The sequence below is a fragment of the Gallus gallus genome, chromosome 26 (genome assembly GCF_016699485.2).
Source record: "Gallus gallus isolate bGalGal1 chromosome 26, bGalGal1.mat.broiler.GRCg7b, whole genome shotgun sequence".
NCBI classification, from domain to species: domain Eukaryota; kingdom Metazoa; phylum Chordata; class Aves; order Galliformes; family Phasianidae; genus Gallus; species Gallus gallus.
The window spans coordinates 105,844-132,747 of NC_052557.1; the positions used below are offsets into that span (position 1 = coordinate 105,844).

The 26,904-nt window shown below is 53.6% G+C and overlaps 2 protein-coding genes across 9 annotated transcripts; both read right to left on the reverse strand.

Annotated features, from left to right (window-relative positions):
• TULP1 (tubby like protein 1) lies at positions 1 to 7,833 on the reverse strand. 3 transcript variants are annotated; one of them, XM_040652794.2, is made up of 13 exons: positions 6,302 to 7,833; positions 4,547 to 5,973; positions 4,303 to 4,443; positions 3,729 to 3,851; positions 3,532 to 3,645; positions 3,255 to 3,386; positions 3,077 to 3,165; positions 2,720 to 2,890; positions 2,105 to 2,217; positions 1,863 to 1,971; positions 1,623 to 1,721; positions 1,206 to 1,377; positions 1 to 396 (listed from the first exon to the last, which is right to left on the reverse strand). In XM_040652794.2, the coding sequence occupies exons 2-13, from the start codon at positions 4,707 to 4,709 to the stop codon at positions 263 to 265; spliced, it is 1,560 nt and encodes a 519-aa protein (XP_040508728.1). In that variant the 5' UTR covers positions 4,710 to 5,973; positions 6,302 to 7,833; the 3' UTR covers positions 1 to 262. The 3 variants fall into 3 exon arrangements, with proteins under 3 accessions (XP_040508728.1, XP_040508727.1, XP_046760122.1); XM_040652793.2 differs by having other exon boundaries at positions 4,547 to 4,681; positions 5,928 to 7,833; XM_046904166.1 differs by lacking the exons at positions 4,547 to 5,973; positions 6,302 to 7,833 and having other exon boundaries at positions 3,729 to 4,359.
• Positions 7,283 to 25,887, reverse strand: FKBP5 (FK506 binding protein 5). Of its 6 annotated transcripts, XM_040652750.2 has the most exons (12): positions 24,784 to 24,829; positions 22,930 to 23,088; positions 18,242 to 18,370; positions 17,460 to 17,604; positions 17,201 to 17,343; positions 16,494 to 16,608; positions 12,766 to 12,922; positions 12,085 to 12,175; positions 11,089 to 11,172; positions 10,323 to 10,508; positions 9,604 to 9,843; positions 7,283 to 8,141 (listed from the first exon to the last, which is right to left on the reverse strand). In XM_040652750.2, the coding sequence occupies exons 3-12, from the start codon at positions 18,344 to 18,346 to the stop codon at positions 8,058 to 8,060; spliced, it is 1,350 nt and encodes a 449-aa protein (XP_040508684.1). In that variant the 5' UTR covers positions 18,347 to 18,370; positions 22,930 to 23,088; positions 24,784 to 24,829; the 3' UTR covers positions 7,283 to 8,057.
• Positions 25,888 to 26,904: the final 1,017 nt, after the last annotated feature.

A 26,904-nucleotide genomic window follows, 5' to 3' on the forward strand; every position in this document is an offset into this window, starting at 1 on the left:
GAGATCACACACCCTCTTCTTGTTTAAAGACTGTGCTACAAAATACAAAACAGAAGCTAAAAAAGAGACATATTCCAGGTTTAACTCTGTCTTCTGCCTGAGACAAGTGACCAGTACCCAGGGAAGGTGTCCACAGCCAGACAAGCAGCGTTCAACAGAACGGTGCTTGACGGAGTGGTGCCCAGTGGAGTGGTGCCCAGTGGAGCAGTGTCAGACACAGGAACTGGGGGAGCGGATGGGGACAGCGTGGAGTAGCGTGGAGCTACTCGCAGGCCAGCTTCCCATCAAAGCTGGAGAGAGCGATGGCAAAGGCTTGCACGGCGCACAGTGGGTAGTTGTAGTCCATGGTGAAGGCATCATCTGCCACACGTCCAAACTGCATCACAATGTAATCAGCTGCAGGACAGAGTGGAGAGCACATTGGAGTGGTTTGGACGGCTCCCACACCCACACCTCCCCTTTCCAAGCAGCACTGCGAAGAAGGCACCCATGCCCAGCTCATGCACCAGCTGCTGCTGCACTGCACTGCACTGCAGCTCAATTAACCAAAAAGCAGTGTTTTCCCATTGCACCTCAGAGGAGACATGGCACTCTGGGTCCCCCCAGCACCCTGCCCCTGGGAACCAGAGCCCACTGCCCCCCATGGGACACTCGCTGTTACCAGAGCACGGGTGGCAGGAAATCTGTAAAAATAACCAGGGGCCCCTGACAGGTTTTTTTCTGTCCTGTAACTCAACACCCGCGGGTGCCGATGGCTTCTGACTGCGCGGGACAGGTGACGAGGGGCTGAACACTGCCCCATGCCGGGACACTTGCCATTGGGGCTGTGTCTGCTTTGCTGTGGGGCAGGCAGTGCCGCTGGCAACGGGGGTACAAATGTACCCCTGAGCCACATCCGGATCCTGTGTCCATCACCCCAAAGGGTCAGCCTGAGGGACCATCCCTAAGGCATGACGCACACCAAAGATGTGTATATGGGGAGGGCACATGGGGCGTGTGCTGGCAGAGATGCTGAAGTGCTGTGGGGCTCAGCACCCTGCAGGATCGAGTCATGCCCTATTTTGCATGACTATGCACGACCCACGTGCTCCCTCTGCCGGACCAGAACGCAGGGAAGCCCCAGAGCAGTTGGGCAAGAAATAAACACAGCAAAATGGGTGCTGGGAGTCAGCCAAGTGCCCCCCGCACCGTATCCCTCCGCTTACGGTCGCTGCCATGCACAATCTGGAAGTTTTTGACGGAGGCGTGGGTGACACGGCCGTGGAAGTTGAGGACGTAGGACTGGGTCTCGTCATTCCACACCGGCGCTTTGTTGTGCAGCTCGATAATGTTGTCCATGTTCTTGTTCTGCCACCTCATGAGCAGCCCGTCATTGTCCTGGGGAGGGCAAAGGGGGTGAGACTTGGCGCACAGTGGGATGCTGTCCCCTGGGTGCTCTGGAACACACAACTCCGAAGGAGGACATGGCTGGGAAGAGACCAACAGTACACCTCCACCTCCCACAGAGGTGCCTCAAGACTGAGGGATGCCCCAACCAGGTGAACCTCAAGTGAACCCCATAAAACCCAGCCCAGAGGGCTTGCTGGCTCCATCCTCATTTGATCCTCGGCTGTCTGACTCACATTTCGGGGCCGGATGGGCACCCGCTCGTTGTCTGAGTTCATCCCAGGGATGATGACTGTCATCTTCCGAGGCCCTTTGAACCCCAGCACATTGGTCTCCTGCAACAGATGCCCCATTCATAAAACAAGCGACTGCTGTGGGCTGCAGCCTCACTGCGTGGCTCTGCAGCCCCAAAGTGATGCCCCAGCAAAAGGGTGCAGGTTGGGAATCCCTCAGTCCCTACTGAGGGGAACTCTTACATAAACTACAGCCGACAGTTCCTGCCGCACATTGGACCAATCGGCGCTGGCCCGATCAGGGTTAGCACCATTGTCGAACACGGTGAACTTGGTCCCCATCAGGTTGGACCTGCAGCATCAAGACAAAATTTGGTGCCACCAGCATCACCATCACACACCAGATTCCACCATCCAGAGCCTCCCCTTTTGCACTGATCCCACTCCCATTGCACATTTGATGTGCAAAAGTTGGTGGTACCCACCTCAGCTTCCCAATGAAGTTCTCCCCACCTCGTGACAGGTCCGTGGGGTCAATGGAGATGAGGTAGTTGGAGGTTTTGCTCTTCTTACGCTTCCTCCCAGCAAGCAGGAAGACCTGGGGGCATGATGGGGCCAGGACGGGGCTGTCACCTCGCCATACCCTCTGCACATTGCATCGTGCAATGGGGACACGGCTGTGATGTTGTGCAAGTCATAAAGTCATCGAGCCATTAAGGTTGGAAGTGACCTCTAAGATTATCCAGTTCAACCATCAACCCATCCCCACCATGGCCACTAAGTCATGTCCCTAAATAGAATCACAGAATCATTAAGGTTGGAAGAGACCACTAAGATCAGCAAATCCAACCACTGACCTATCACCAGCACTACTGTGGCACAGCTGGGCCCCAAAACACTATCAGTGTCCCGATGCGTGGCATGAGCATTACCTCTCTGGCATCATACCATGCACCAACACTGGCATTTTCAAAGAGAAATGGAACAGGAGTAACCCAATGGGGGGGCCATAGTGGGGTGCACATAGGCATCCCCTAAAAACTGCGTGGGTGCACTCCTTGGGTGTTCCCATGGGTCTCCAGCCCCCCTGGCCTGCTCACCTTTTTGTCATTATCCAGGTGCAGGTAGTAGGTGGGGTACAGGCCCCGGTCCATACCCCTCTTGTCCCGCGTCACCCGGCACTTGATGGTCACCCCCTGTGGCGCTGGGGACAGCACAAACTTCTCCAGGTTGTCCACCTCGATGACGGGTGACAGCGGCCTCTCCTCCTTCTGCAGGGTCACATCACAACTTTTTTGGGGGATCCCAAGCCCTGTGCCATTTACTGCCATCTCCCAGCTCCTTACACACCACGTGCCCCCAGGATTTGGCTCTGGGGACAGTACGGCCATGCAGACCTACCCCAGGGGATGCTCCTGACCCACCCTATGGATGTCTCTAGTATTTTCCCACCTTACCTTCTTAGATTTCTTCCCTTTGCCCTTCTTGTTGGAGTTCTTCTGCTGTGTCTCCAAGGTCTCCTCTTCGCTCTCTGCTGTTTTAGGGGCTGTAGACAGGAGGGAATGCCAACACATCGGTAATAATGGTCCATAGCCAGGCCCCCCATACACTGGAGCTCCCCAACCCTGCTCCCACCTTTCTTCCTGGTTTTCCTCTCCCTGGGAGGGTCCCCACCGGTCTGGAAGAGTGATGCTGGATTCTTCTTACCCGATCGGATAGGTTTGGTGCTGGCATCGGAGTCATCCTCCTCATCACTGCCAGTGGCAGCTGGAGGGCACAGGGATGTGGGGACATGGAGACATGGGGATATGGAAAAATGGTGCATGGGGACACAGGGTTATGGGAACACGGGGACATCATCACACAGCATGGGTGTTGCTGGACGAGGACGCCAACCCCCCTCACCTCATACCTTTCTTTTTGCTCTTCTTCTCTTTCTTCTCCCCATTCACCTGGAACATGGATGTTGGCTCCTTCTTGGTGCTTTTGGTGGATTTGGCTTTGCTGTCAGCATTGCTTTTGTCACCTGGAGGGCCAGACCAGGGACAGGCAGTGACAGTGGTCACGTGGTGACAGTGGGCTGGGGCAGTGCCACCCCCATGTATTCACCCTTTGCTTTCAGCTTCTTCTCCCCTGAGGGTGGTTCTTTGGTCAGTTTCTTCTTCAGCTTTTTGGGAGGATCTTTAATCTCCATCTCATCTTCCTCGTCCTCCTCATCCTCCTCACCTGCCTCTGCCCAGTGGGACACAGCAGAGAGATGGTGGTGGCACACAAGGCACGGAGGGACCCACATGGATCTGAGGGGTCCCCATCTTTCATGCATCAGGCTGATTTGGGGACAGAAATAACCACAGGGGTGTGCAGGGTTCCTGCAGATATTGGTAGCATGGACATAGGGATGTGGTGAGTGGGGACATGGGGCATGGGGCTGAAGTATCCCCATCCTTCTTGGATGTGTTTGGCTGATTTGGGGGCAAAAAGCACCCTGAGGGGATGCAGAGTGGCTATGGATACGAGTGGGGTGGGCAGTGGGGACAAACCACTTGGGGACATGATGCATGGGGATGTGGTTCGTGGGGGCACGTGGTGCATGGGGACACATGGTACATAAGGGAATGTGGTTGTACCATGCTGTAAACTGGTGCCCATGGAGGGATGGCTGCTGCCTGTCATGTCTCCTCACCTTGCTGCTTCTTTGGGCCTTCAGCCACATGTGGTGCCAAGCTCTCCTTCTTCTTCCGAGGCTCCCGGAGGGGTTTGGAACTGGGGTCCTTATCACCCTCCTCCTCTCCTTTCTCCTTCTTCTTCCCCACCTTCTTCACCCCTGCGCATTTCAAGAGCCCTTGTGACTAAGAGCACCATGGGTGCAGGGGAAATAAGCTTTGGGGAGAACGGGAGCTGGCAGAGGGCCCCCCTAGGCTGCTCACCCTGCACTGGGCCATGGGGCTCCTCGGTACCCCTGGGCTCACTCGGCTTCTTCACCCGCAGCCGTCGTGGTTTGGCTTCGGGCTCTGCTGCTGGCTCCTGCCGCTTCTTTTTCAGCTTCTGCCCCACAGATGATGCTGCAGAGACCGTGCCATGGTTCAGCATCTGCTCTTACAGCAACTGGAGCACACTGGTGCATTTTGGAAAGGGATGCTGTAAGAGCATGGCAGCTCTTGCATCGTTCTTGCAAAAGCTCTTGCAAGGGACGCACTGCACTGTTATGTTAGCAACTTACCATGGGGCCGACCCACAGAGGGATGGCAGGAGGGAAAAAGGGCCATTAGCAGAGAGATCGGAGGGTAGCAATACCACATAGTGCCAGCCCAGGGGATGGGGGACATGATGCCATACCACCATATGGGAGCCACAAGGGATACACAGGGGACGTGGGGATGAGAAACTCCCCCGGCTCTTCTCACCCATGTGTGTTTCCTATGGAAACCCGACTGTGGGGTGGAGATTGAAGGCCATGTGCCCAGACAGGCTGGGGACACCAGAGCTGCAGGGATCGAGGTCAGCAGAAGCAGGGCAGGAAGAAGCAGAGGATTAGAGGCAGCACACCTAATCCTCTTTACCCTGGGCTATAAATAATGCTGATTTACCAAATGCAGAGCATGTGGTTCAGTACCAGGCAGGGGACATCAGGGGAGAGGGCACCTGGTCGGGGTCCCCCAGGAGTGACGCAGCACTGATTGCATCAGCACAGATCACATCTGGGTGCAAAGCATTCCCCCCTTTGCCAGAGATTTGCTTTGGGGGGTCCTTCCCAGGCAGAGCTCCCAGCACCTCAGCACCACAAAAGGATGGATCAGCCCCACAGCACTAATCCACTGCCATCTCCCACTGCATATCCCTCAGGGTCTCATGGTGGGGCTGCAAATCCCAAATTCTTCCATACCATCAGCTGGGTACAAAAAAGCTCCTTCTCTCTTTTAATCCCTTAAGCAGCACAGGGGCAGGACGGCCCTTCACTTCATTACTTAACTAAGCCTGCTAATTACAGCAGAGTACTCAGGTTGCTGCAGAGACCCCTCTGTCAGGGGCTGTCCCAAATGGCTGCCCCAAAATGCAGCCGCCACTAGAAGGGGTCACAGCTTGGAAAGTGTGACAGGTGAAAGGCTTAATTAAAGCACTAATTAGGAGCTGAGACCCCATCTGATGGGATGGAGATAGGCTTGGGAAGGACGCACAAGTCAGAAGCAGAGTGGGGTCCCACAAACGCCTGCACTCACCCAGGGCTGAGCACCAACCCCACTCCACTCCCACCACAATGTGGGCCAGGGGGTGCCCCCATCCTCAGCCCACAGAAGGATTTCTCCTCACCTGCTTTGGCCGCTGCTGCTGAGGACTGTTTGGCTCCTCGCTGGGGCTGTGGGGCAGAGGAAGCAGACAGGTGAGGGCTGGCCCCATTGGAATGGCTTGAAAGGTTATTTTTTGGTGGCCGTGAGCCAAAAGGAATAGCAGTTCTCGAAAGTGGCTTCCCCATATCCCAACAGGGCCAAACACAGGCTGGGCTCTGCTTTGGTCAGGGCTGATGGCAGTGAGTTTAACCAGGGGGAATGTGCCCTAATTAATGCTTTTCCCATTGCAAGCCACCAAGCACCATGACACTGACCATCCAAAAGAAAAAAAAAAAAAGCAACAGAATAACAGTAAGACAAACCATTAAATGGAAAAGGGAGAAAAAAGGATCTCACCTGTCGGTGGCCCACACCTCCCGCAGGATCTCCGTCTGTAGTGGCATCTCTGCAGCCCCTATAGGATCAGAGCTAGTTCCATGGGTGCAACCTCAGCGGCGGTGCCAGCAGTGCAGGAGGAGCGCGCAGAGGAGACGATTAACTTTTTATTTCTCTTGAAACTCAGTAATAGGATTTCAGGGCTGGCCAGCCCTGCAGGGAGAGTGACAGCTGTTGCGGTAATCCCAGTAAAAGGGAACCTGGGGGCTTGTTTGTGGTTTGCCTCCTTTTTCTCACCCAGTGTCGGAGATAGATACACAGGATTTGGGTTGGTTTGCACAGAAAACCCAAGGATCCCTGCTGGACTTATTGCTTACCCAACTCAACATCACTGCAGCATCAAAACTATTCCTTACTCAACACAATCCCACTGCAGCACCAACCCATTGAAGCCTTGCTCCCTGCAGCACCCAGTGCCACTAGGTGGCATTTGGACACTGCACACCCCACGCAGAGAGGAGCACCCTGAGCCATGGTGCACTCAGCACTGCCACCCTCCTGCCGCGTAGCCAGGGTTGCAAGTTTCTGTGGAGCAAGCCAGAGTCGTTTCCTAAGAGAAACATGACTTTAGCTGACCCAAAGTGACTTCTTTGCCCTGCTTGCAAAAACAAAACACTTTTTTTGCAGAGCCATCACTTCCATTCAGCTTTTCACCCCCGCACCAGACCTGGGACAAGTGATGATCCCAAAGCACCATTCCCAAATCTCCCAAATGGTGATGCTCAACAAATAAAGGCATCAAGACAAACCCCCTAGGCTGGGAAGACTCCAGTGCTGAGACCCCAAAGTGGCACCTCAAAGCAGGATCCCAAAGTGGCTCCCCAGAGTAGCACCCCAAAGCAGCATCACAAAGCAAGACCCAAAGCAGCATCACAAAGCAGGACCAGGCCTAGAGCACAGCAGTAACTCCATAACACTCGAACTGCTGCATTCCCACTGAGATGGAGCAGAGAAGCACGTTTTTATTGTTTTAACTTTTTTTTTTTCAGTTCTTTATTTTCCAGCTTCCAAAGGGGTATTACAAAGACCAGACAGTAAAAATAAAAAACTGAAAGCTGTTCTCTGCAGGCAGAGCCCACATCCCTCCCACAGGGCCAGAGGATGGCATTGTGCAGCACTGGCTCCATCAGAACCTCCCCTTTGCTCCCTGACCTCTGCTTCTCTCTTTTTTTTTTTTCCTTTTTTACATTAATTTATTTTTGTTCCTATGGGCCTTCACCATGCCACAAAACTTCTGTCAAAAAATTCAAGCCCACAGCTCTGCTGTGGCCAAAGGGAATAGGGAACACAACCAGTGAGCACAGCGGGGTCTGACACCCTGCTGCAGCCCCCCAGCCTCACAGCAAGGAGGAAAAGGAAGAAGAAGGCAGTGCAGGAGGAAGGCTTGCTGGCATCCTGCTGCAGTGCTCCCACATCCGAGCTCCTCCCGGAGAACATAGAGCAAGGTGAGCCTCCTGAAGCTGGGAGTTCCAGCTTTGATTTCTTTGTCCCCCACGCCTATGAAGGTGGTTGTTCCACTGGCGGTGGTCCCACACCATCCAACTGCTCGCAGCCGGCAGCAGCACTGGGCTGGTCTGATCTCTGCGAGGCACTTTTGCTTCCACAATCACACAAACCGGAACAAACTTTACAAGGAAACACCAGCAGGTCCTGAGCCCTGGCAAAGTTCTTGGTACAGGCTGAGGGCAGGAGGCTTGTCCTTCTGCCACTCCCTCCATCATACGTGCCCCTCTGTCTCTTTGCCTTCATCACATGCTGCTGTTGCTGACTCTTTTTCTACCCTGGTCTTGCTGGCTGCTTCCTGAAAGAGAGCACATGGAGCACAGAGTGAGAAACAGGAACGCTGGGCTATGGAGCGGCAGCCCATGTGCTGGGCAATACCTGTGATCTATACATGAAGATATAGCTGCAGTTCATACACACAGTACAGATGCAGCCCATACACGACCTAGAGTTGCATCTCATGCAGACTTACAGCTACAACCCATACATAAGCATAGCTGCAGCCCATACAGACCTATAGCTGCATCCCATACACAACCTATAGCTGCAGCTCATGCAGACCTATAGCCACACCCTACATAGACCTAAATAGCTGCACCCCACATAGATCCATAACCACAGCCCATACCTGACCTATAGCTGCACCCCAAACACAATCTATTGGTGCAGCCCATACACAACAACCTATAGCTGCATGCCACAGAGACCTATAGCTGCAGCCAGACCCCCAGGTGCAGGACAACATCCTGCAGCCCCAGTGCAGCCAGCAGCTGAGCATAGCCCCGCTCCCTGCCCACCTCCGGGTGCTGGGCCACAGCTGCTCCCTGCCCACTGCATTCGTATATTCCACCGCCTCATTTTCAGACACTGGTTCAGAAGAGATTATACCAAAAATGACCCACACAGACTGCAAAGTCGTCCTCTCCTGTTACGGTACACTGTGCATTGGTTTTGTTTGAAGGAATTTTGGATAAGAGCCTATTATGAGAAAGTGATCTCTTGTATAAACAGAGGAGCAGAGCGCTGGGTTACATGATTCAGGAAATCCAAACTATCATGTCTCAAACTCCCTCCAGCCTTGCCAGCGAGCGGCTGACATTTTGCTTTACCCAACTCATCAGCCGCCACAGGCAGGGGACAGCACCTGGAGCACAAACACCAAATCTGTTGTCAGTTGTCATGAGCCCACATCCTAAATACTTTAATCGACAACTGAGCACCTGACAGCAGCTTCTGTGTGCAACAGAGCAAGAACAAAGGGGCTCCTCCCATGCTGCTCTGTCAGCCCACACACAGCCTACCACTGCCGCCCCTTCAGCCCTACAGCTGCAGCCCATAAGTGAACTACAGCCACAGCCCATATAGACCTATAGCTGCAGCCCCTATAGGACCCTCATGGCCTCCAGTTGCGCCAGGGGACATTTAGGTTGGACGTTAGGAAATACTTCTCCAAGAGAGTAGTCAGGTGTTGGAAAGGGCTGCCCAGGGAAGTGGTGGAGACTGACCCTGGAGGTGTTCAAGAAACATCTAGGTGTGGTACTGAGGGACTTGGTTTAGCGGAAAATATTGGTGATAGGTAGAAGGTTGGACTGGATGATCTTGTAGGTCTTATCCAACCCTGGTGGTTCTAAAATTCTATGAACCCATGCATGACCTATAGCTGCCATCCAGACCTCTATCTTTGACCCAGTCTCCATTTGCTCCATTTCAGCCCCATCATCCTGCTGAGCATCCCAAACCTGACCCCAAGCACGACAAACCTTCGCATCCCTCTCAGCAAACTTGGCAAACATGTTGGCGTAGATCCTCCTGTCCCGCTCGTTGTGCTCCTTTGTCTTCTTCTGGCAGATGGAGATCTGCGACCTGGCTGCTTTGTTCTGTGGGTTCACCTCCAGCACTTTCTGAAAGTCACATTTTGCCAGCTCGAACTCATTCATCAGCAGCCGGGCCTCGCCCCGCCGGTACAAGCCCTTCTCGTTGTCCTGGTCCAGCCCCAGCGCCTGCAAGCACAGAGTTCTCCAGAGCCCAGCAACCCTCAGGAGCGTGTTTGCTATGGATACAGCAGGTTTTTGTCCCAGCTTCACATTATTTCCTTATAGCGAAAGCTTCCTGAGAGCCACAGATGCATCTCATCAGTAACTTCCATTTGGGTTAAGGCAGCAAGCCTCATGCAACAAAGAACCAGAGGCAAGGTTCTTAAATTTTGGTGGATGCCTAATTCTGAGGACACCCAAGGTCAGGGCTGGACGGGGCTCTGAGCACCTGATGGAGCTGTGGGTATCACTGTGCACTGCAGGGAGTGGGACCAGATGGCCTTCAAAGGTCCCTTCCAACTCAAACAATTCTGAATGAGCCTTTTATAAAATAATTAAGTGTCCTCAATGCCACCAACACAGTGCCCTTTGGAAAACACTGCCTGTGCAAAGACAAACTGAATAAGGAAGGAAGGAAGAGTAAAACAAAAGTTGTGCTCCCATACCTTATCACAGCACTCAACAGCTTTGGTGTACTCGCGCAGCTTCAGGTAGCACATGGCCAGGTTGAGGAAGGCAGCCAGCAGGAAAGAATCAGAGGCTTTTGACTCCTTCTCCGACAAGCCATACTCCATCTCCAGCCAGGACACAATCTTCCCATACTGAATCACTGCCTGCAGGTATTTGCCTTCCTGAGATGGAGCAAAGACAGGACACGGGGAAGGCTTTAAAACTAAAAGAGGGGAGGTTTAGGTTTGATGTTAGGGCAGAGTTCTTTACCCAGAGGGCAGTGAGGCTCTGGTACTTCTGCCCAGATCTGTGGGCGCCCCATCCCTGGTGGTGCCCCAGGCCATGGACAGGACCTTGGGCAGCCTGAACTGGGGGGTGGAGGGGGTGTGAAGGGCTTGGGGGGCTGTGAAGGCCCTTCTGACCCAACCATTCCATAGTTCTATGATCTTTAAGTTCTCTTCCAACCCAATTATTCCATGGTTCTGTGATTCCATTTTATGAACCCAGGCTCAGAAACACAGTGGACCTGCTGAGGACAGCGAGCAGCTGGGCAGGCAGAACTAGATGGGGCTGCATGGCCCCAGTTGCGTTGCCCATGGAGTATATTTGTTACACAGGGAGAGAAACTGGCAGAGGACTGGCACTTTTGGGGAGGGGACATTTCTGACACTTTTGCCCCTTGAAGACCCAGTGAGGTGAACGAGGACTTGCTCCAAGCACCCAGAAGCACAGCTCCCTGCTCCTGCCCCACGTATCACAAACCTTGAAGTACATTGTCCCCTTCTCCTTAACGATGGCAGCCTGCTCCAGCTTCTCTTTGGTGTCCATCTCCCATGACTCTTTGGCCTGCAAAGAAATGCTCAGAGCCACCACCGCAAGGCACAGCAACAATTGCATGGTGGGAGTAGTGCCAGATCAACACACTATGCAACTCCAAACACCAGCCCCTCCTGCATGCATACCCTTAGGAAGTGGTAAGGAAGAGCAAAATTAATGGGATGCCACAATCCAGGCAGCCCCAGGAGGCTTTGAAGGATTTCTCTTTAGTAGAGTGGGGCTCAGGAGGGTGGTCTTGCACAGGACAGAGTGCTGAATTTGAGGGAGTGGAGAGGATAGGGAATAGGAAACGTTGATGGAGCATACAAAGCGCACGCCTGGGGTGCAGAGTAACCACTGCAGGAATGGGAAGTACTCTGAGCCCAGCAATACAGCACGGTTTGTCTGCTGCAGTACACCCATTGCAAACTCACAGAATGAAAAAATCCCAGCATAAAATAAACCCCCAAAAGATTTTTTTTAAATAACAAACATAAAATTAAAATAAAAAAATAAAAATGGGAAGATCTCTCCCCAGCATAGGGCAAGCAGAGGGTCTTGGTGCCATCCCTGTTCCAGCCAAGGTTAGGGACCCAGCAGCACCTGCCCCATCCCTGTGCTGTCCCCAGTCCCCGGCCCTGGCCCCCCCAGCACTCACCCCAACCCTCCCCTGTCAAGACACAAAACTTAATACTTTTTTTCTGTGCAGCCCAAGGAGATAGGAAAAAAAAAAAAAAAGTACAAAAGGAACAAGGTTAGGAACAAATAAGAGAACCAGCCTTGGAGCTGGGCCAGAAAAATGAAACAAACCAACACACAAGAACAAATTAAGAACACAGTGATCCTTGCTGACGTCTTCACTTCAGCAGGGGCCGTGGCACAGCCACGCCAGGGACAAAGGGTGAGTGCAGCGTGGGGAGTGCAGGGGGGTCCTGCCCTCACCTTCTCAAAGCTTTTCAGTGTGACCTCGTACACCAGCTCAGCGTTCGCCTGAATGCCATACTTGGGTTTCCCTGCCTCGCCGAAGCCGTATCTGCAGGGAGGAAGCAAGCAGCTCTCAGGGGGAATTCAGCAGCACCTACAACCTCTCCCCTGGACCAGCCTCCCCCCAGCCCCATCCTTCCCCTGCTAACTCTGCCAATCCTCCTCCTAAATACCCCCCCTCATCAACCAACATCTTTAAAAAGCAGGAGGAAAGGTAAAACCCCTATATCTTCATTTTAGCAAGCACATATCCAAGTTGCTCACTGTTCTCACAATTGGCTCCATGCTAACACTGTTGGGTTAGAGCGCTATTATCCTCCAGAAGCAAAGATACACTGCAGCATATGATGCATTACACATGTGTATCTCCAGATGCACACAGGTGCAGCAGACCTGGCTTTACACAGCTTTCATCATGTGCCAGGACAAGGAATGGTGATTTCCTAAGCCCCAACAGCTGGATAAAGCCCCTTTCAAGTCCCTGCCTCCCACTTACCCCTCTGGCAGTCCCTGGTGGTGAATCTAACATATCCTGGAGAAGTTCTGTTGGCGCATTTGCATTTTTACAAATGCTCTAACGGCCTCCACTGTTGGAAGTTTCAACCCTGCACCAAGCAGCATGGGCACAGGATCCCTTACCGTGGCCCCAGGTAGAGGATGCAGTGCTCTCCCCTCTGCATCTTCTCCAGTGCTTTGTCGATGCCAATAGGGATGTCATGGTCCTCCCCTTCGCCCACCACAAACTTCACATCCTTGCAGTCAAAGCGAGTTCCACCACAGAACCCCTCCAGGTGAACTGTGGGACAGAGTGAAGACCGCGGGCAGCCAGCACTGTGCACACCCCAAGCCCTGTGGCTCCCCATAAACCATTTTCCAAGAGATTTTGCATATAGGTGGCACTTAAGGAAGTGGGAGCAAAGTTGGGGCAATTCCACATTGACCACATCCACCACAATGACCACATCCACCACAAGACCCCAAAATCCCCACCACCTCCCCCCAGCTGAGCCAAAGCCCCGGAAGCACCAGGGGAGACAGTGAGCAGAGAGGGGTGAGAGGGCTTGGAGGGCATTGCTAAAAAGCAGTGCAGCCGTATCTCATCCCAGCAAAGGACCAGACAACAGATAAACATTATGACTAATATGTTCCTCTTGTGCCGCACCGCACGAGTCAGCCTTACTGGAATTGGATACTTCTCCTGGCACACTTCCATGCGGAGTTTATCACAGTGATTACAGATCTCCTATACAGTACTATACACTCACCTTACACCTCAAAAACAAGGCCATGTTCTCCTGTCTCTACTGAACTGAAAGTACAAGATAAATGTTTATTTTTTTCATCCTCAACCAATAAGCACACTGTTCCAGTCCATGGAGCTGGCAGGGGTGCAGCAGGGCGGACAGCAGACCTGGCAAATTTGCCACCTGGTGCTCCTGGCATGATTTCCACTCTGAGATCGCTCCTCATTTATTCAATCCTGAGGATGGTGTGTGCTTAGGGGACAGTGGGTGTTCCCTGCACTCAAAGCAAACGAAGTAAAAGCAATCTCATAAGACACTCCTACCTACTGCAGGAAAACTCCCCAAAAGCCTTCAACAGGGGAAAAAAACATCGTGGTTAGGCATTAATACTGCCAAAAGTGCTTAAGGATGTTGCAGCTGCTCGTTGCAGCAGAACCCAACAGCATGGATGGATGGACATGAGCTTCTTGCATGCACACTGCTGAGAAGCCAGAAGGGTTTCTATTGCCAATATAAATGCTGATAAAGTGGGGAGAGATGAGAGCCTTGGGAAGAAGTTAACCCCTTTTCTAAGTGGGGATGTTTTGGCCATTCATTGATGCGCTGCCCAGGACAGCGCCCTGCTTTGTGCAGCTAGCTGCACGATGGAAAACCCTCCTGCAAGTCTGCTCCAGGGCTAAACCCTGCTGATCTCCTTGGGAAAACAGAACATTCAGCCTAAAGCACAAGCAGCCCACCAACCTCATGACTTCTTGCTGTCCCTGCTTGTGTTTTCTGCACCCGTCATCCCTGGCCCTGCATCAAGCACATGGCACTGCGGATTCCTGGGTCACCTGTCACCAGCAGGACACAGCAGTGATCCCACAAGTCCTCCTCACAGCAGGATGCCCAGAAGAACATGAGCTCCCAGCCCTCGCTTCAAGAGAAGCAGAAGAGTTTTCCTTCCATTCTAATTGCACACTAGCAACGGGGAAATCTCTGCTCCGGCTTCCAGGAGCATTTCAGCGCTATCTGAAGCAGGTCAGCTGGCTGTGGTTGCTCTTGGATTACAGCAAGCAAAGCCCCCGCCGGGCTCTGCACATCCCTTCAGCTGCAGTGCTGACTTATTGTTCTCCCGGTGCCTGCAGCGATTTTGTTTTTGAAGAGCTCAGAACACAGTGTACCGAGTGCGGCTGGCACATGAACTTGATGTGCTGACAGCAATTTGTACTCAGATTAAAATGGAGAGGAGGGGGAGGGGGTGGGGAAAGGTTGTAACAAAAGCTGGAATGCAGGATTTTGACTGCAGCCCGTGTTTTAGGAACCGGAACTGCAAATTACTGCAAACTGTAAAACTCAAACCTAGAGAACTGCTTATGAAACTCCAGCCTGGAGGTGCTCGCCCTGGTTAGTGCACATGCTCCTCCAGCATGGTTCAAACAGAGGTTTCGGGCACCTGGGGGTTATCCCTGATGCAGGGTTTAGTGGGGAGCAAGGTGAAGGACACAGAGGTGCCTGTGCACTCCCATAAACCAAGGCTGCTCCTTGGGGTCCCACCTCTGCTGCTGGGCGCCCTTGCAAACCAGCCCCGAGCAAAGCACTCCAAGGTAAACAGCAATGCATTTGGAAAATAAAAAGCCTCTCTGCACCCAAAACGTTTCCCTGCAAGGCCGCCAGGTTGGCTCACTGCTCCCTCGCATCTTTTCTCATTGGGATGTATTTATGGTCTCCAGCCCCATGCTGCAGGTTGGTGCAAAGGACCCGCAGCCACACTGGCGCAGTGCTCCTGCTCTGGGCAGCGCCATTAAGCAGCACTGCCTCCGAGGGCATTCATCTCTATTATCCTGACTGTGCTCCTGTTCTCTCTGTTCACTTGGAACCGAGCATCCACTTGAAATAGGAGCAAGTCAGCTTTGAGGTGCAGAGCCCCCAGAAACGCGGCCCCACACAGAGCTCCAGTTCGTGTGTCCTTTTGGAGCAGCGACTGCTCACAGTATTTTCCCTAGCCTATCTCCATCCTGCTCTGAGCAACCATGTTGTCATTGCCTCTGAGCAAAGGGAAAAGCAGCTGGGACAGCATGGCTCTGCTCTGCTCTCCAGCCACGTGTGCTCAGCCCTCAGCCCCTTTGGTTAAAATAAAAAACAGCACTAAAAAAGCAGGAGGGAATGGGGCCGGTTGTCATTCTGTTCAGCCTGTTTCTCAGGTTAACCTCAGAGACAGGGAAGGCAGCTTGAAACCCTACCCCTGGCAGGGTCCGGCCATGTGACAGGCAGATAGATCAGCATGAGACAAGAACATCTTAAAAAAGTCAGTGAGAGGAACAGACAGTGAGTTTTATGAGTTCAGATCTAATTTCACCTTTGCTAATGGAAGTTAATTGGACCCTCTTGAACGAACAGGAGCTCTGGAATGGGGATAAGAAACTAGATGCCTTATGCAGATGGCACGTAAGCTCCACTTCTATGGCTGAGTTGTTCTCAGGAGGAGAAAAATAAAGCCTGGCTCTCCTCACCTGGGTAAGATGTCTGCTCCATTAACACGGCCAGAATCACTCTATCCCACTCACAGAGAGGGAGCGAGGAGCTAGATAGAATGAGCTTGCAATGCACTTCAGACCACACTGACTCCACAGACCCCTTTTGTGTTAATTCACCCCCCATCAGCTGTGACCAGAAGTTTGAAGCTGTCCTCTGACCATGTGGGAAGGAAAAGGGCCATGCTGCAGCAGATGCAATGGAAACCACCAAAACAGCAATAAGCATTGCAACAAGGAGACCAGAGAGGCTGCTGCCTCCTCCTCTGGACAAAAAGATGTGCCCCAAGCACCCGGCAAGCTGCACACCAAGTGAAAACCTCAGCAATCCAAATCACAGCCTGAGTTTTCAGCATCCACCACACCGGTTCTGGATACAACCACATCCTGGAGCCACTCAGGGACAAGGGAGTAGCAAACAAAAAGGAAGGGGCTGACCCCAAGACCCCATAGGGACTGGAGAAACGGAGTGCGGGCTCGTTGAGTGGTCGCTCCATCCCCAGCTGGCTGCTCCTGCAGTTCAAGGTTTTCCAGTAAAACCCTCCGAGCCAGCAGTTCTGGAACAGCCGTCACATGCTGTGCCACAGGCAGCTCTCAACCCAGTACTCACTTTCCACTGTAGCACCTTCGTTGGGGTTGGAATAGCCTTCTCCTTTCCTCTTGATCCTCCGGATGATCCCTCCATCCTCAAACAGGTCCTCGCCTTTGAAATCAAGCAGCTCGATCTAAAGGATTAAAGGGAAGGTAGGCAGAACTGTGGGTGGAGAGGAAGGAGAGGAGAAAAACAACAGAAAATTCACAAAGCAACAGTTCATCCCCAAGCCAGAGAGCCAAGCAAACTAAATTGGTGCTCAGCTGACAAGCAGAAGTTGCCCATAAAAGCCAGCTCCAAGCCACAGCATAATACACCCAATTTATTAGAAATTGGGCCACATCCAGTACCTGAAGTGCAGCACAAAGTAACAGTAAAACAGAGTTTATTAATCCTGCAGGGCAGAGCGCAATCGTGGCTGGGAGGTGCACGGGGAGCAAAGGAGCAGATTTTTAACCCCTGGAGGTGTTCCCAAGCTGCTTCCCCGCTCGCGTGCCTTTGCACAGCCTGGCTGTGCCAGCTCTCCCCGCGGGACTGCTCCCCACTGCAGACTCTCAGCTCAGACACACATTGCTGAAAAAACACTGGCATTGGTTCCTGGAGCAGAGGGACACGTTTCAGGAATGCAAGCTGGTTTTTTGTTTGTTTGGTTTTTTTTTTTCCCCTCTTTCTCAGAGCTGGCTGGCAAGGCAGAAAGCAGAGAGATCTCCCAGCCCTGTACTTGCCTCGAAAAAGAGGGTGGCATTGGAGGGGATTTTAGGGGCACTGCCAGCAGCCCCGTAGGCGTACTCCGGTTTGCACAGCAAGTAGCAGACCTCACCCTTCTTCATGGTAGCAACCCCGATGTCCCATGCCTTGATCACCTGGCCTGGGAGAGAGGTGGGCATCAGGAAGGAACCCAAAACAGAAAAACCGCACAAGAGGGGGACCTCAAAAAGCTGTTCCTTAGTCCCATGGGGACACGGGAACCCCCTGTCCCCTTACCCTTGCCCAGGCTGAAGATGAAGGGCTCATTGCGGTCACGGCTGGAGTCAAACTTCTTGCCATTGGCCAGCTTGCCCTTGTAGTGCACATACACCTTGTCGCCAATCATAGGGGACTCATCCTCGTTCCCGGGTCTCTTGATGATCTACAGAGAGAACCCGCCCACAGGAAGGAGGCTGTGGTGAGCTTAGGATGTACATATATCCATTATAAAAAAAACAGGTGTGTGTACACATATAAACCCCCTCCCACAATGCTGCCCTAACACAGGGGAAGGCTGTAGGCAAGCCACCTGATTCCCCATTCCTAAAACCCAGCCCCACACCAGCGCAGTTCCCGCTACACGGGACTTTACTCATGGCTGTGTGCTGCTTCACTCCTCACTTCTTGTCAACGCTTTTTTTTTTTCTTTTATATTGCTACAGCCTGGAACAAGCAGTTCCCAACAGGGGAGGATGCTATTATTAGAGGGAAGGTCCTATTCAGCTGGAGAAGAGCAAGTGCTGGTAAGCAGAACTATCCAGAAATGGCCCCCAATGAGAACCAGGAGCTGCAAAGCAGACTGCATGACCTAAGTAATGCGCTCTTTCTAACATCTGTGAGTCACACACAAAAATGCTTTGTGGATTTGAGGCTAATAATCTGATTAGAAACACAATAGCAGTGAAATTCATTCAGCAGACTGAACCTGTGTGCAGTGCGTTCGTTCCCTCCTTCGATGCTCCAAAGAGCCCCGAGGGTCACACCAGGAACACAGGGCCACAACCGCAGATCCCACTCACCTTCAGCACGCCGCGGTCACGGGTAGGTGTGATGTCCTCCCCGCGCTCCGCCAGCGCAGCCGCCTGCACCTCACCCTCAGGCTTGGTGGCCTCATCAGTCGTCATCGTGCCTGGGCAGGAGCAGCACAGCTAGGGAGAGGATAGAGGGGCAGAAGGAGGGGGAAAGGGTTAAGAACTACAGAGCCCCAGTGCTGCTGGCCGTGCAGGAAGTTTAGAGAACATCTCAAGCATGCAGAGCGGAAAATCCCTTCCCAGGGGCCACCCAAGCTCAGCGCTGCTGAACCACAAGCACACGCAGCTCCGGCAGCAGGCACCGAGCTGCCCTGGTGGCCAGATCCACGCTGTGCCACCACGACGGAGACAGTCATGCCCTGGTAGCTCTCACCCCTGGGTCCTCTCACATTGCTACAGAGAGTCCCCCAGAAAGGGTTTTACCAACAAAACATGCTGACAGGTCAACGCGTGCCAGCCAAGGGGCTCCCAGTGCACAGCATAACACAGGAGCTCAGCGCTGTTGGCTGCACCCAACCCACTGGGGCCTTCTGTGGGGATGCTCCACCAGCAGGACTGCAGCCCCAAAGGGATGCTGGCCTTCAGCCTAAGGAGCAAGAAAAACCACCAAAGAGACCCCAGGCACCTTTTTCACCAGACACCGCGAGCAGTGGTAAAGCTGAGATGCTCAGAGGAGAAAAGCAGAGCCCTCAGAGCTCTTCCTTCCCTCAACTCAGCCTCTCTGACATGTTGTCTGAAAGTATGCAAAACGCTGTGCTTCGAGCTACACCACACACTGATGAGGATTATTTTCCACAAGGAATGACTTCCTGTTCCATCAGAGGCTGCATTATTCTTCAGTGAATGGCCCAAACCCAGGCATGCATCGTTCCTCTTGCCCAAAAATACCCCAAAAGGTGCTGAGGCTCCTGGTCAGCACTGAGGCTGTGGGTTACCACACAATCTCATCCCAATGGGAAGATCCACAGGCAAAGCATGGCAATGCAAACCCAGCACCAACAGAATTCCAACACGGAAAATCTGCTGGAAGACTGCAAGAAGTGGATTTCTGGGGCAAAGCGTTGCCCGAAGCAACAACTGTGCAGGAGAGGAGTGTGCCGCAGCCAGCAGACCATGCCCACACCGGTGGCAGTGAACATTTTGCTGAAACAAAATACAAGCAGAACACAGTGCAGTTTGCATGGGGAAGCACTGCAAGGACACGGTGCAAAGCCATGCAGCCAAGCACCAGAACTCTGCGTAGGCTGCTGTGTGCCTCGCCACGGAGATGGACAACCACGGCTTTCATCCGTGGCAGAGCTGGACAAACGCTGCCCGGTGAGAACATAACTGCTTCAGGTTGAGGAAAAAAACAATTTCCTGATGATTTCCTTCAGATGGGACGACTTGTTTTGGTAGCTACACTACTGTGCAACACGTAGTCAAGGAACCATACGACACAGAAATAGAAAGCAATGGGTTTTGAAACATAAAACAGATCTATAAAAGTCAGTGTAATTGCGAAACTTTCCCACAGCCTTTGGTGTGGAAGCTGACGCCAACCAGCAGGAGAAATCATCCATTCGAGGCTTCATAAACAGCAAAGAAAGGATGTTTTCAGCTCCCGAGGCAGATCAGTCACACAGCGAGAACAACTGCGCCTGGTGCGCCTGGGCTGAGCAGGACAAACCCAACTCCAGCCTCCCCAGCACAGGAAACCAGCGAGACACAAAGGGCTCCACGTGGAAGGAGTGAACAGAGAAAGAAGGGAACTGCCGCTGCAGTGACCCATTATAACAGTCTCTGGGGCAATGCTTAATGAGATGCTGCATCTGCTCCACTTCCCCTGCTCTGCAGAGATTTTGGATAGCAACCCCTAAAAGCACTAAGAGCACTGGTGCAAACAGGGCAGTTGGGAAGCTCAGGAGTATTTCTATGTTGCTTTCAGCTGAATGACCCATCCTGCAGCCGTCCGTCAGCGTCCCACCTCCTCCTCTAAGGTGCCCTGCATCCAGCCCACGTGCTCCTGGCTGCAGCCACCACCAGCACATCGTACAGCAGAAATACAGCAAGACCCCATGGAGCTCAGGTCATCCCCACCTATGTGCACAAAGAACAGCGAGCCTTCCAAAGCCTGCTGGAGCAGAGATTCCCTGGGTGCATCAAGCGTCACCACAGGGGCACAGAGGATGGCTCGGGAGATGCCAGCTCTGTATCGTCAGTCACCAAAACCCACCAAGAGATATCTAAAAATACACCACACGCATCCTCCTCGTTATTTTTCTATGTAAGCAATTAGTGCAGCTATCCAGGGCAGCTGGCCAAGGCACGGGGAGGAGTGGGGGGGCAATTGCCCTGCGTCAGCAGCAGTGGGAGGGATGCAGCCCACAGGACCACTGCGTATTGGGACAGAGCCCAGGAACCTTTGTCTACCAAAACAGAGAAGGTGGCTCTGCTTCTGCTCATCTCCAGCCTTGTGGAGGCACAAGCACAGCCAGGGAAGGCTGGCAGGGATCCAGAATGATTAACAGGAAGCAATCCATCGGAGGAAGGCTGCTGCTCCCTGAGCTCTGCTCTGCGCCAGGGCTGGTGCCGTCCGAGGCCGGAATGATCGGCCAGCTCCAGCATCACCTTCATCCTCCAAAGCTGTGCCCTGAAGCAGTGACTCCCTGCTGGGAGCCACATACCAGAGGCTGCAGGGCCAGGAGGGATCTGTGTGCATGTGGGCACAATGGGAAAGCAGTTACAGGGCTCCTGACTGTGACATGTCTACAACGGGGCAGCTTCACGTCATTTCAATGTACATGTGTAACTTAAGAGTTATAATAAACATGTTTTAAAACCAAGACAAACCCAGAGACTTCAGCACCTGGACACAAACCCTCCAAGAGCAACACCCCAGGACCGCACTGGATAGCAGAACCGCACCAAAACCTGCCCCATACAAACCAGCTGTTCATTCCCAACAATGAAAGGGGCAGCCAAGGTCTGACCTGGGGCTAAGGACAGGACCTCATTCTGCTGCCATCCCAGGCTGCATTTCCTAGAAATCACAATACTGGGAACTTTCCGGCTACAACTGGAAACTTTGCAGGGTCTCTCCTGAAGGTTGGCAGGAGCTGGGGGGAGGGGTGTTGGCAGGAGGGTAGGGAGGGTCCCAGCTTGGCATGCAGACAGCCCCAGGTGGGACCCCACTGTTCCTAAATGCTACCCCATATGGAGACAAAGGACACGCTGTAAGTGTGTCTCCTCACCACGCTGCAGTTTCGCATCCCTCTCACCGAGCAAACGGTTTTCTCTAATAAATACTGCGCAAAGTGTTGCAATGCAAGAGGGTGGAAAGAACACCCCCAACAGCACTGAGTGACACACCAGGTGCTGCTCCAGGGCATCTTTTATCAAAGCAAATGCCAACTCCTGTGCTTGCAAGGAATACCCAGTGCTACATGCAGCTGCCACGGCTTTGCAAGTCAGTGCAGCTCAGCTTTGTGCCCCAGGGGCTGCAAAACCAAGACAGAGCGTGGTGGCAGCAAGGAGCAGGGAGACCACACATCCCTCTTGTAACTGTATATATCATAGACAGATGATAGAATGTGTGTAAAACCTATATAACATGACTCAAAAAAGAGTAAGTGGTATGCACATCAATGGATACACCAATGCAACATATAAATCTCTGCTCCCTAGGCAGCAAGTGCTGCCATGAGCTCAGCGCTGCTCACACAACAGAGGGCAACGTGGTCTCGTTTCCTTCCAGGCTGAAAAAAGCAGAACAGATTTGCTCCTGTTTGCACACCAAAACACAGCCTGCAGGCCACGGAGCAAACTTAACTGGGCTCTGCTACTGCGTCCCTGCTGCTCTGCATCCCCACACACAAGAAGCACACATCAGTACAGCATGGAGCAAGCAAGGGATTTCTTGTATGCCAGTTCTTTTCCAAGTTAGTGTTTTATCCTGGATAAATCTGGAAAGGAACATTAGATTTTTATAAGGGCATCTCGCCGCTTGTAACAGAGGGCTTTCTGCAATGCACCGGTCTGTTTTGGCCAGGTGAGCCTCAACTGCAGCAGCTCCCCAGTAATCGGTAGACTCTATTTCATCACTTAGCATCCTCAACAGCATTTTGAGAGCAGAGCATGAAATCCCAACACGTCAATCCATGCACACCAAGAGCCCTGCACACCTGCACGGGTCACACACCCCAACCTCTGCCTGCACAAAGCAGTGTTCAGGTGAAGGTGCAGTTGGATGCATGGAAGTTTCTGCAAGAGCAGGTTCTGAGGACCTCTGCTGAGCCACATGTGCATGCAAATGTGCACAACTATATGTGCATGCACAATGTGCACAGCTACCTATGAACATATACGCATACCCCATGTGCGCACAATGACACATATGCAACCATGTAGCAGTATGCACAAACCAGTGGTGTACACACCAACAGTATACACTGTGCTGCCTCTCACTGGCACGTGGGATGAAGGCCAGAAACAATGCTATTGGCAACCAAGATGACACTGCCTAGGGCTGGTTTTATTTAATTAAGCAACTAATGCAAATTTTAAAAAATCCTTGAAATGGGACTACCTTTAATTAGGGTAATTCTCCATGAGCAGCACTACTGTTTGTGAGCAGCTCCTTCCCAGAGCAATGGAGATGCCCCACTTTGCAGAACACACCACCAGCAGCACCTTACCCCAATTTCTGCAGCTCCTAAGCAGGTCTGCTCCTATCTGGGCAGTGTTTCTCAGTGTTTTCCCTGTGCCGGGGGCTAAAGATTGACATGAGGTGCTGTGCAAGTGCCCAGGGATGCTTTTGGAATGCATCTCCCCACCTCCTTGCAGCGTATAGACCCCTGCGGAAATTAGCATAGAAGGAAATGAGCTGGAAAACAGTGGCACAGCTCAGAGCTCAGCAAAGCCTTCATCAGCACTGAACAATGGGGTGGAAGCATTGGCCAAACTTGAGCCCGCTTCTCCCTGGGCTCATCCAACAGCTAATTACCCTCCAGGCACTAACAAACATGGGCAGGACCAGGTATCCAGGTGGAACAACTCAAAGCTTCCTGGTGAGCTTTCTCCTTGTGCATGGCTGCAATTAAAACCCACCTAATTGCATAGCAGCACAGGGATGTTCTGAACAGGGGGGGGTTTGGGGTCTGCTTTCTAGAAATCTCCGGCGCTGCTCTCCTCCTGCTCAGAGGGAACTGTCCCAGGTCCCTCCTCATCCCAAGGGGAGGGGACCTCAAGGAAACATGCATTCCATGTCCTGCGGGTTCCCTGGCACCGGGTCCCACGTGTGGCCACCTCCAGAGTCACGCCAGGGCCACACTCGAGGGCCATATTATGGCCACACCACGGCCACCTCTGGAGCCAAACCACAGCCATCACTGAGGCCTCTTCCAGCACCACCTCCAGGGTCACACCATGGCCACATCCAGGGCCACTCCCTACTGTCTCACCACCATGTGCACTTTTCCCTCCCAGGGTTCCACCAGCGATCACTTCTCCAGCACCTCCGCAGAAATCCATATTCCTCCTCCCGCCCCAAATTTCCTCCTCCCACCCTATATTTTCTCCCTGCTTCTCCCCCATCCTGGCTCACCAAGGCAGTGTAATGTCACACGATGGGGTTCAGGACTCACGGGGCATCCCCTGCCACAGCACCATGGGGACACTGACTTGGTTCAACTCTGGGTTACCCCTTACAGGCTGTAACTTCCACAATTCAGGACAGCCAGGGGACACCTGGTGTGACAGAAGCACATCCTGCCAGCTGTGGGTTGGGTGCAAAAAAAAACCAACACTCACAAAATCCAGATGATTTGGGAGACCCACATTGCTACAGACAGAGGAAACAGTGGGATCTGAACAAGATGCTCCATTTACTTTGGTCATGCTGCTGCACCCACCCTGAACGAAACCGCACATTGCTGCCTGCACTCAGGGGTATTTTTGGTCAATGCCATTAGGAAACTCATTATATCTGAGCACAGCAGCCTCATTTTCTGACATAAATCCCCTCTTCAGACACTGCAGTACTCATGGGCCCTGGTCCCCATCCCAATTGTAATCCTGGTCCCAATCCCAATCCTAATACTGATCCTAATCCCAATCCTAATCCCAGTCCCAATTCCAATCCTAATCCCGGTCCCAGTCCCGAGCCCAATCCCAATGCCGATCCTAATCTCAGTCCTAATCTCAACCCCAATCCTAGTCTCGACTCTGGTTCTGCCGTGAGGGATGCACTGCACTGCTCCGTGGGAACGAGCACAATTCCACGAGCAGAGCGAACTCAAGGCACAGCGCTACGGATGTGTGCCCCCCCAGCGGCCCTCCCTCGCCCCCTCCGTGTCCCCTCCGCCTCCGTGGGCGTGACGCTCGGTTCCACCCTCTCCTCCTTGGGGCACTCCGCAGCCAGCACGAGTCGGGGACCACTCGAGCCCACGCGTGATGCTCGTCCCAACACCCACCCCCAATCCAATCCAATCCAATCCAATCCCATCCCATCCCATCCCATCCCACCCCACCTCGCGCCATCCCGGCCCCACCTGCCCACCGCAGCCGCCCGCGCTCCGCCACCGCTCGGCTCGGAGTGGCACCGGGCGCCCGCGCCGGCCGGGTCTCCCCGTTGCTTCGCCCCGCCCCTCTGCTCACCTTCCATTGGTAGTTTCGCCCGCCAGTCCACTCTACACCGTCCGCAGAGCTTTTTCATTGGCTGGAGTGGAAGTGTTATGCAAATCAGTGCGTTTTCCCGCCCCGCCGCCCGCTCCGTTCCCGCGGAGCTCCGCCCTCCTCACGCACCGCCCGGGGCCGCAGCAGCGGAACGGGGTCGGGTGGAGGAGGACGTTCGTAATGTTCCCGGGGCTGGTTGGGGGAAATCTCATCCCTGTGCGGTGACCTAGGGAGGGTCCTCACCTCCATGCAATGCCCCCGAAGGGAGCAGCTCCATGTCACGCCTCTGGGGGTAATCTCACCTCCGTGCGATAACCACGGGGGGATCGTCTCATCCCTGCGTGCAGTGCCCCCGGAGCTTTTCGTCCCGATGCAGTACCCCATCTCCCCCGCCCCGGGCACACCCCGTCCCCCAGTCATGCAATGCTCCGGGGCTCCCCCAGCCTTGAGCAGAGCCTCTGGAGGGGTCGAGCAACGTCGCCGTGGCCACTCCCACCCCAGGACCCTGCAAACCGGGGTAGACCCCCCACCCAGGAGCTGCCCCATTCCAGGAGGTTCCCCCGGTGTCCTTCCAGGGATCCCCAGCCCTGGGTGGTGCTCTACGGGCCCTCAGCACCCCGATTTGTGACGCAGTGATCCCAGCTTCTGCTCAAGGGCATTTCCTGCCCCCGAATCTTCGCATTTCGCTCCACCAGGTAGTGAGTGCTGCGGGGAGGGGTCCTCACTGACACAGCTGCACCCCGTGCAGGATCCTGTGATAAAGCCAAAGTCCTAAAAAGCAGCAGCTGTGGGGGGCTGCAGTGGGTTGTGCACAGCCGTAGTGCTCCATTTGTTTGTTTGCACAGAAAAAAAAAACGTATACAATAATAAACATAGGAAGAGAGCACTGAGGTGTTTCTGTAACAGAGCCCTTCCAGTGGCTGTACCACCAGCACGATGTGGGGGGTGCTCTGTCCTCCCCCACCCCAACTTTGCAATTCGTGTTTGTAAGGAAATTCGATGTTAGAAGAGCACAAGCTGACGTCAACTTCCCCACGCCAGGAAATGCACGGTGCAGCCCTGTCCTCGCCTCACCCGCCTGCAGTGCCTGGGTGTTATAGCACAGCGTTATGCAAGATCCCGCTGCGCTGGGCTGGGAGCAGAGCTGCAGCCCCCAGCAGTGACATGGGACGCAGGGAGGTGATGGCAGGATTGTGACCCACAGGAGACAGCTGTGGGCATAGGAAGAGGGGGGATGTGCTGCAGCGTGGCACTGCAACAAGGGGAAATCTTGCATGGTTTGGGTGCAAAGCCCTGGTGCTGGGTGTTCCCCCCCCCCCCCCCCCCCCCCCCCCCCCTCCCGGTGCCTACCCCATCCTGGAGGAAATCTGCTCCTCTGGAGCAAAATTCCAGGAATAATCCCTGAAGGCGCTGCACAGCTGCCAGGGCACTGCCTGTCCCTCGTCAGTCATCCCACTGGCACATGGCTGTCCCTGATGGGGACAGGGATCAGGGTGAAGCCTTGAGCTTGGGCACTCCAAGTTAGAGCTGGGCATGCTGACACCTGGGTACTCCAAAGGTGACAGCCTGAGGATATGCTCCCACACCCTGTGCAATGTGAGGGCAAAGCCTTCTGCCCAAAGGTAATAAAAATGAAAAAGGGGAAGGGAAAAGGAAAAAAAAAAAAAAAGAGGGGAGAGGAGAGGCATCCCCTGCTCCCTCCCTCCTGCAAACTGCAGCACCTCTGAGGCCAGCGCACCATCGTTCCCTGAGTCCTTCCTGCAGTAATGGGGCTCCCAACCAAATGGAGCCCCTTGCCCATTTTGGGGTTGCAAAGCAGTTTGTTAGGTGATGCCCCCCTTGCACCCCTCCCCCTCTTCCCTGTGAGCTCCCCACTTTGTGTCCCAGCCCAGGTTGGGGGCTGAGTTGTGCCATGGTGTGATCTCAGCCCTGTGCTGCAGCAGTCGGGTGTTTACGGAGGCGAAGGGCTGGGGTTGCACAACCACAGTGTGAGTACA

Bases quoted from the DNA above. Each gene is read 5' to 3' on its own strand.
- TULP1 (XM_046904166.1), bottom strand. From the start codon at position 4,332: ATGTGGCTGAAGGCCCAAAGAAGCAGCAAGGTGAGGAGACATGACAGG. The intron at 1,972-2,104 runs GTGGGTACCACC...TTGATGCTGCAG, and splicing joins AACTTCATTGGGAAGCTGAG to GTCCAACCTGATGGGGACCA. The intron at 1,722-1,862 runs GTAAGAGTTCCC...CATCTGTTGCAG, and splicing joins AACTGTCGGCTGTAGTTTAT to GAGACCAATGTGCTGGGGTT.
- FKBP5 (XM_040652751.2), bottom strand. From the start codon at position 18,346: ATGACGACTGATGAGGCCACCAAGCCTGAGGGTGAGGTGCAGGCGGCT. The intron at 17,605-18,241 runs GTGAGTGGGATC...TTCTCTCTGTAG, and splicing joins GTGACCGCGGCGTGCTGAAG to ATCATCAAGAGACCCGGGAA. The intron at 17,344-17,459 runs GTAAGGGGACAG...CCTCTCTCCCAG, and splicing joins CATCTTCAGCCTGGGCAAGG to GCCAGGTGATCAAGGCATGG.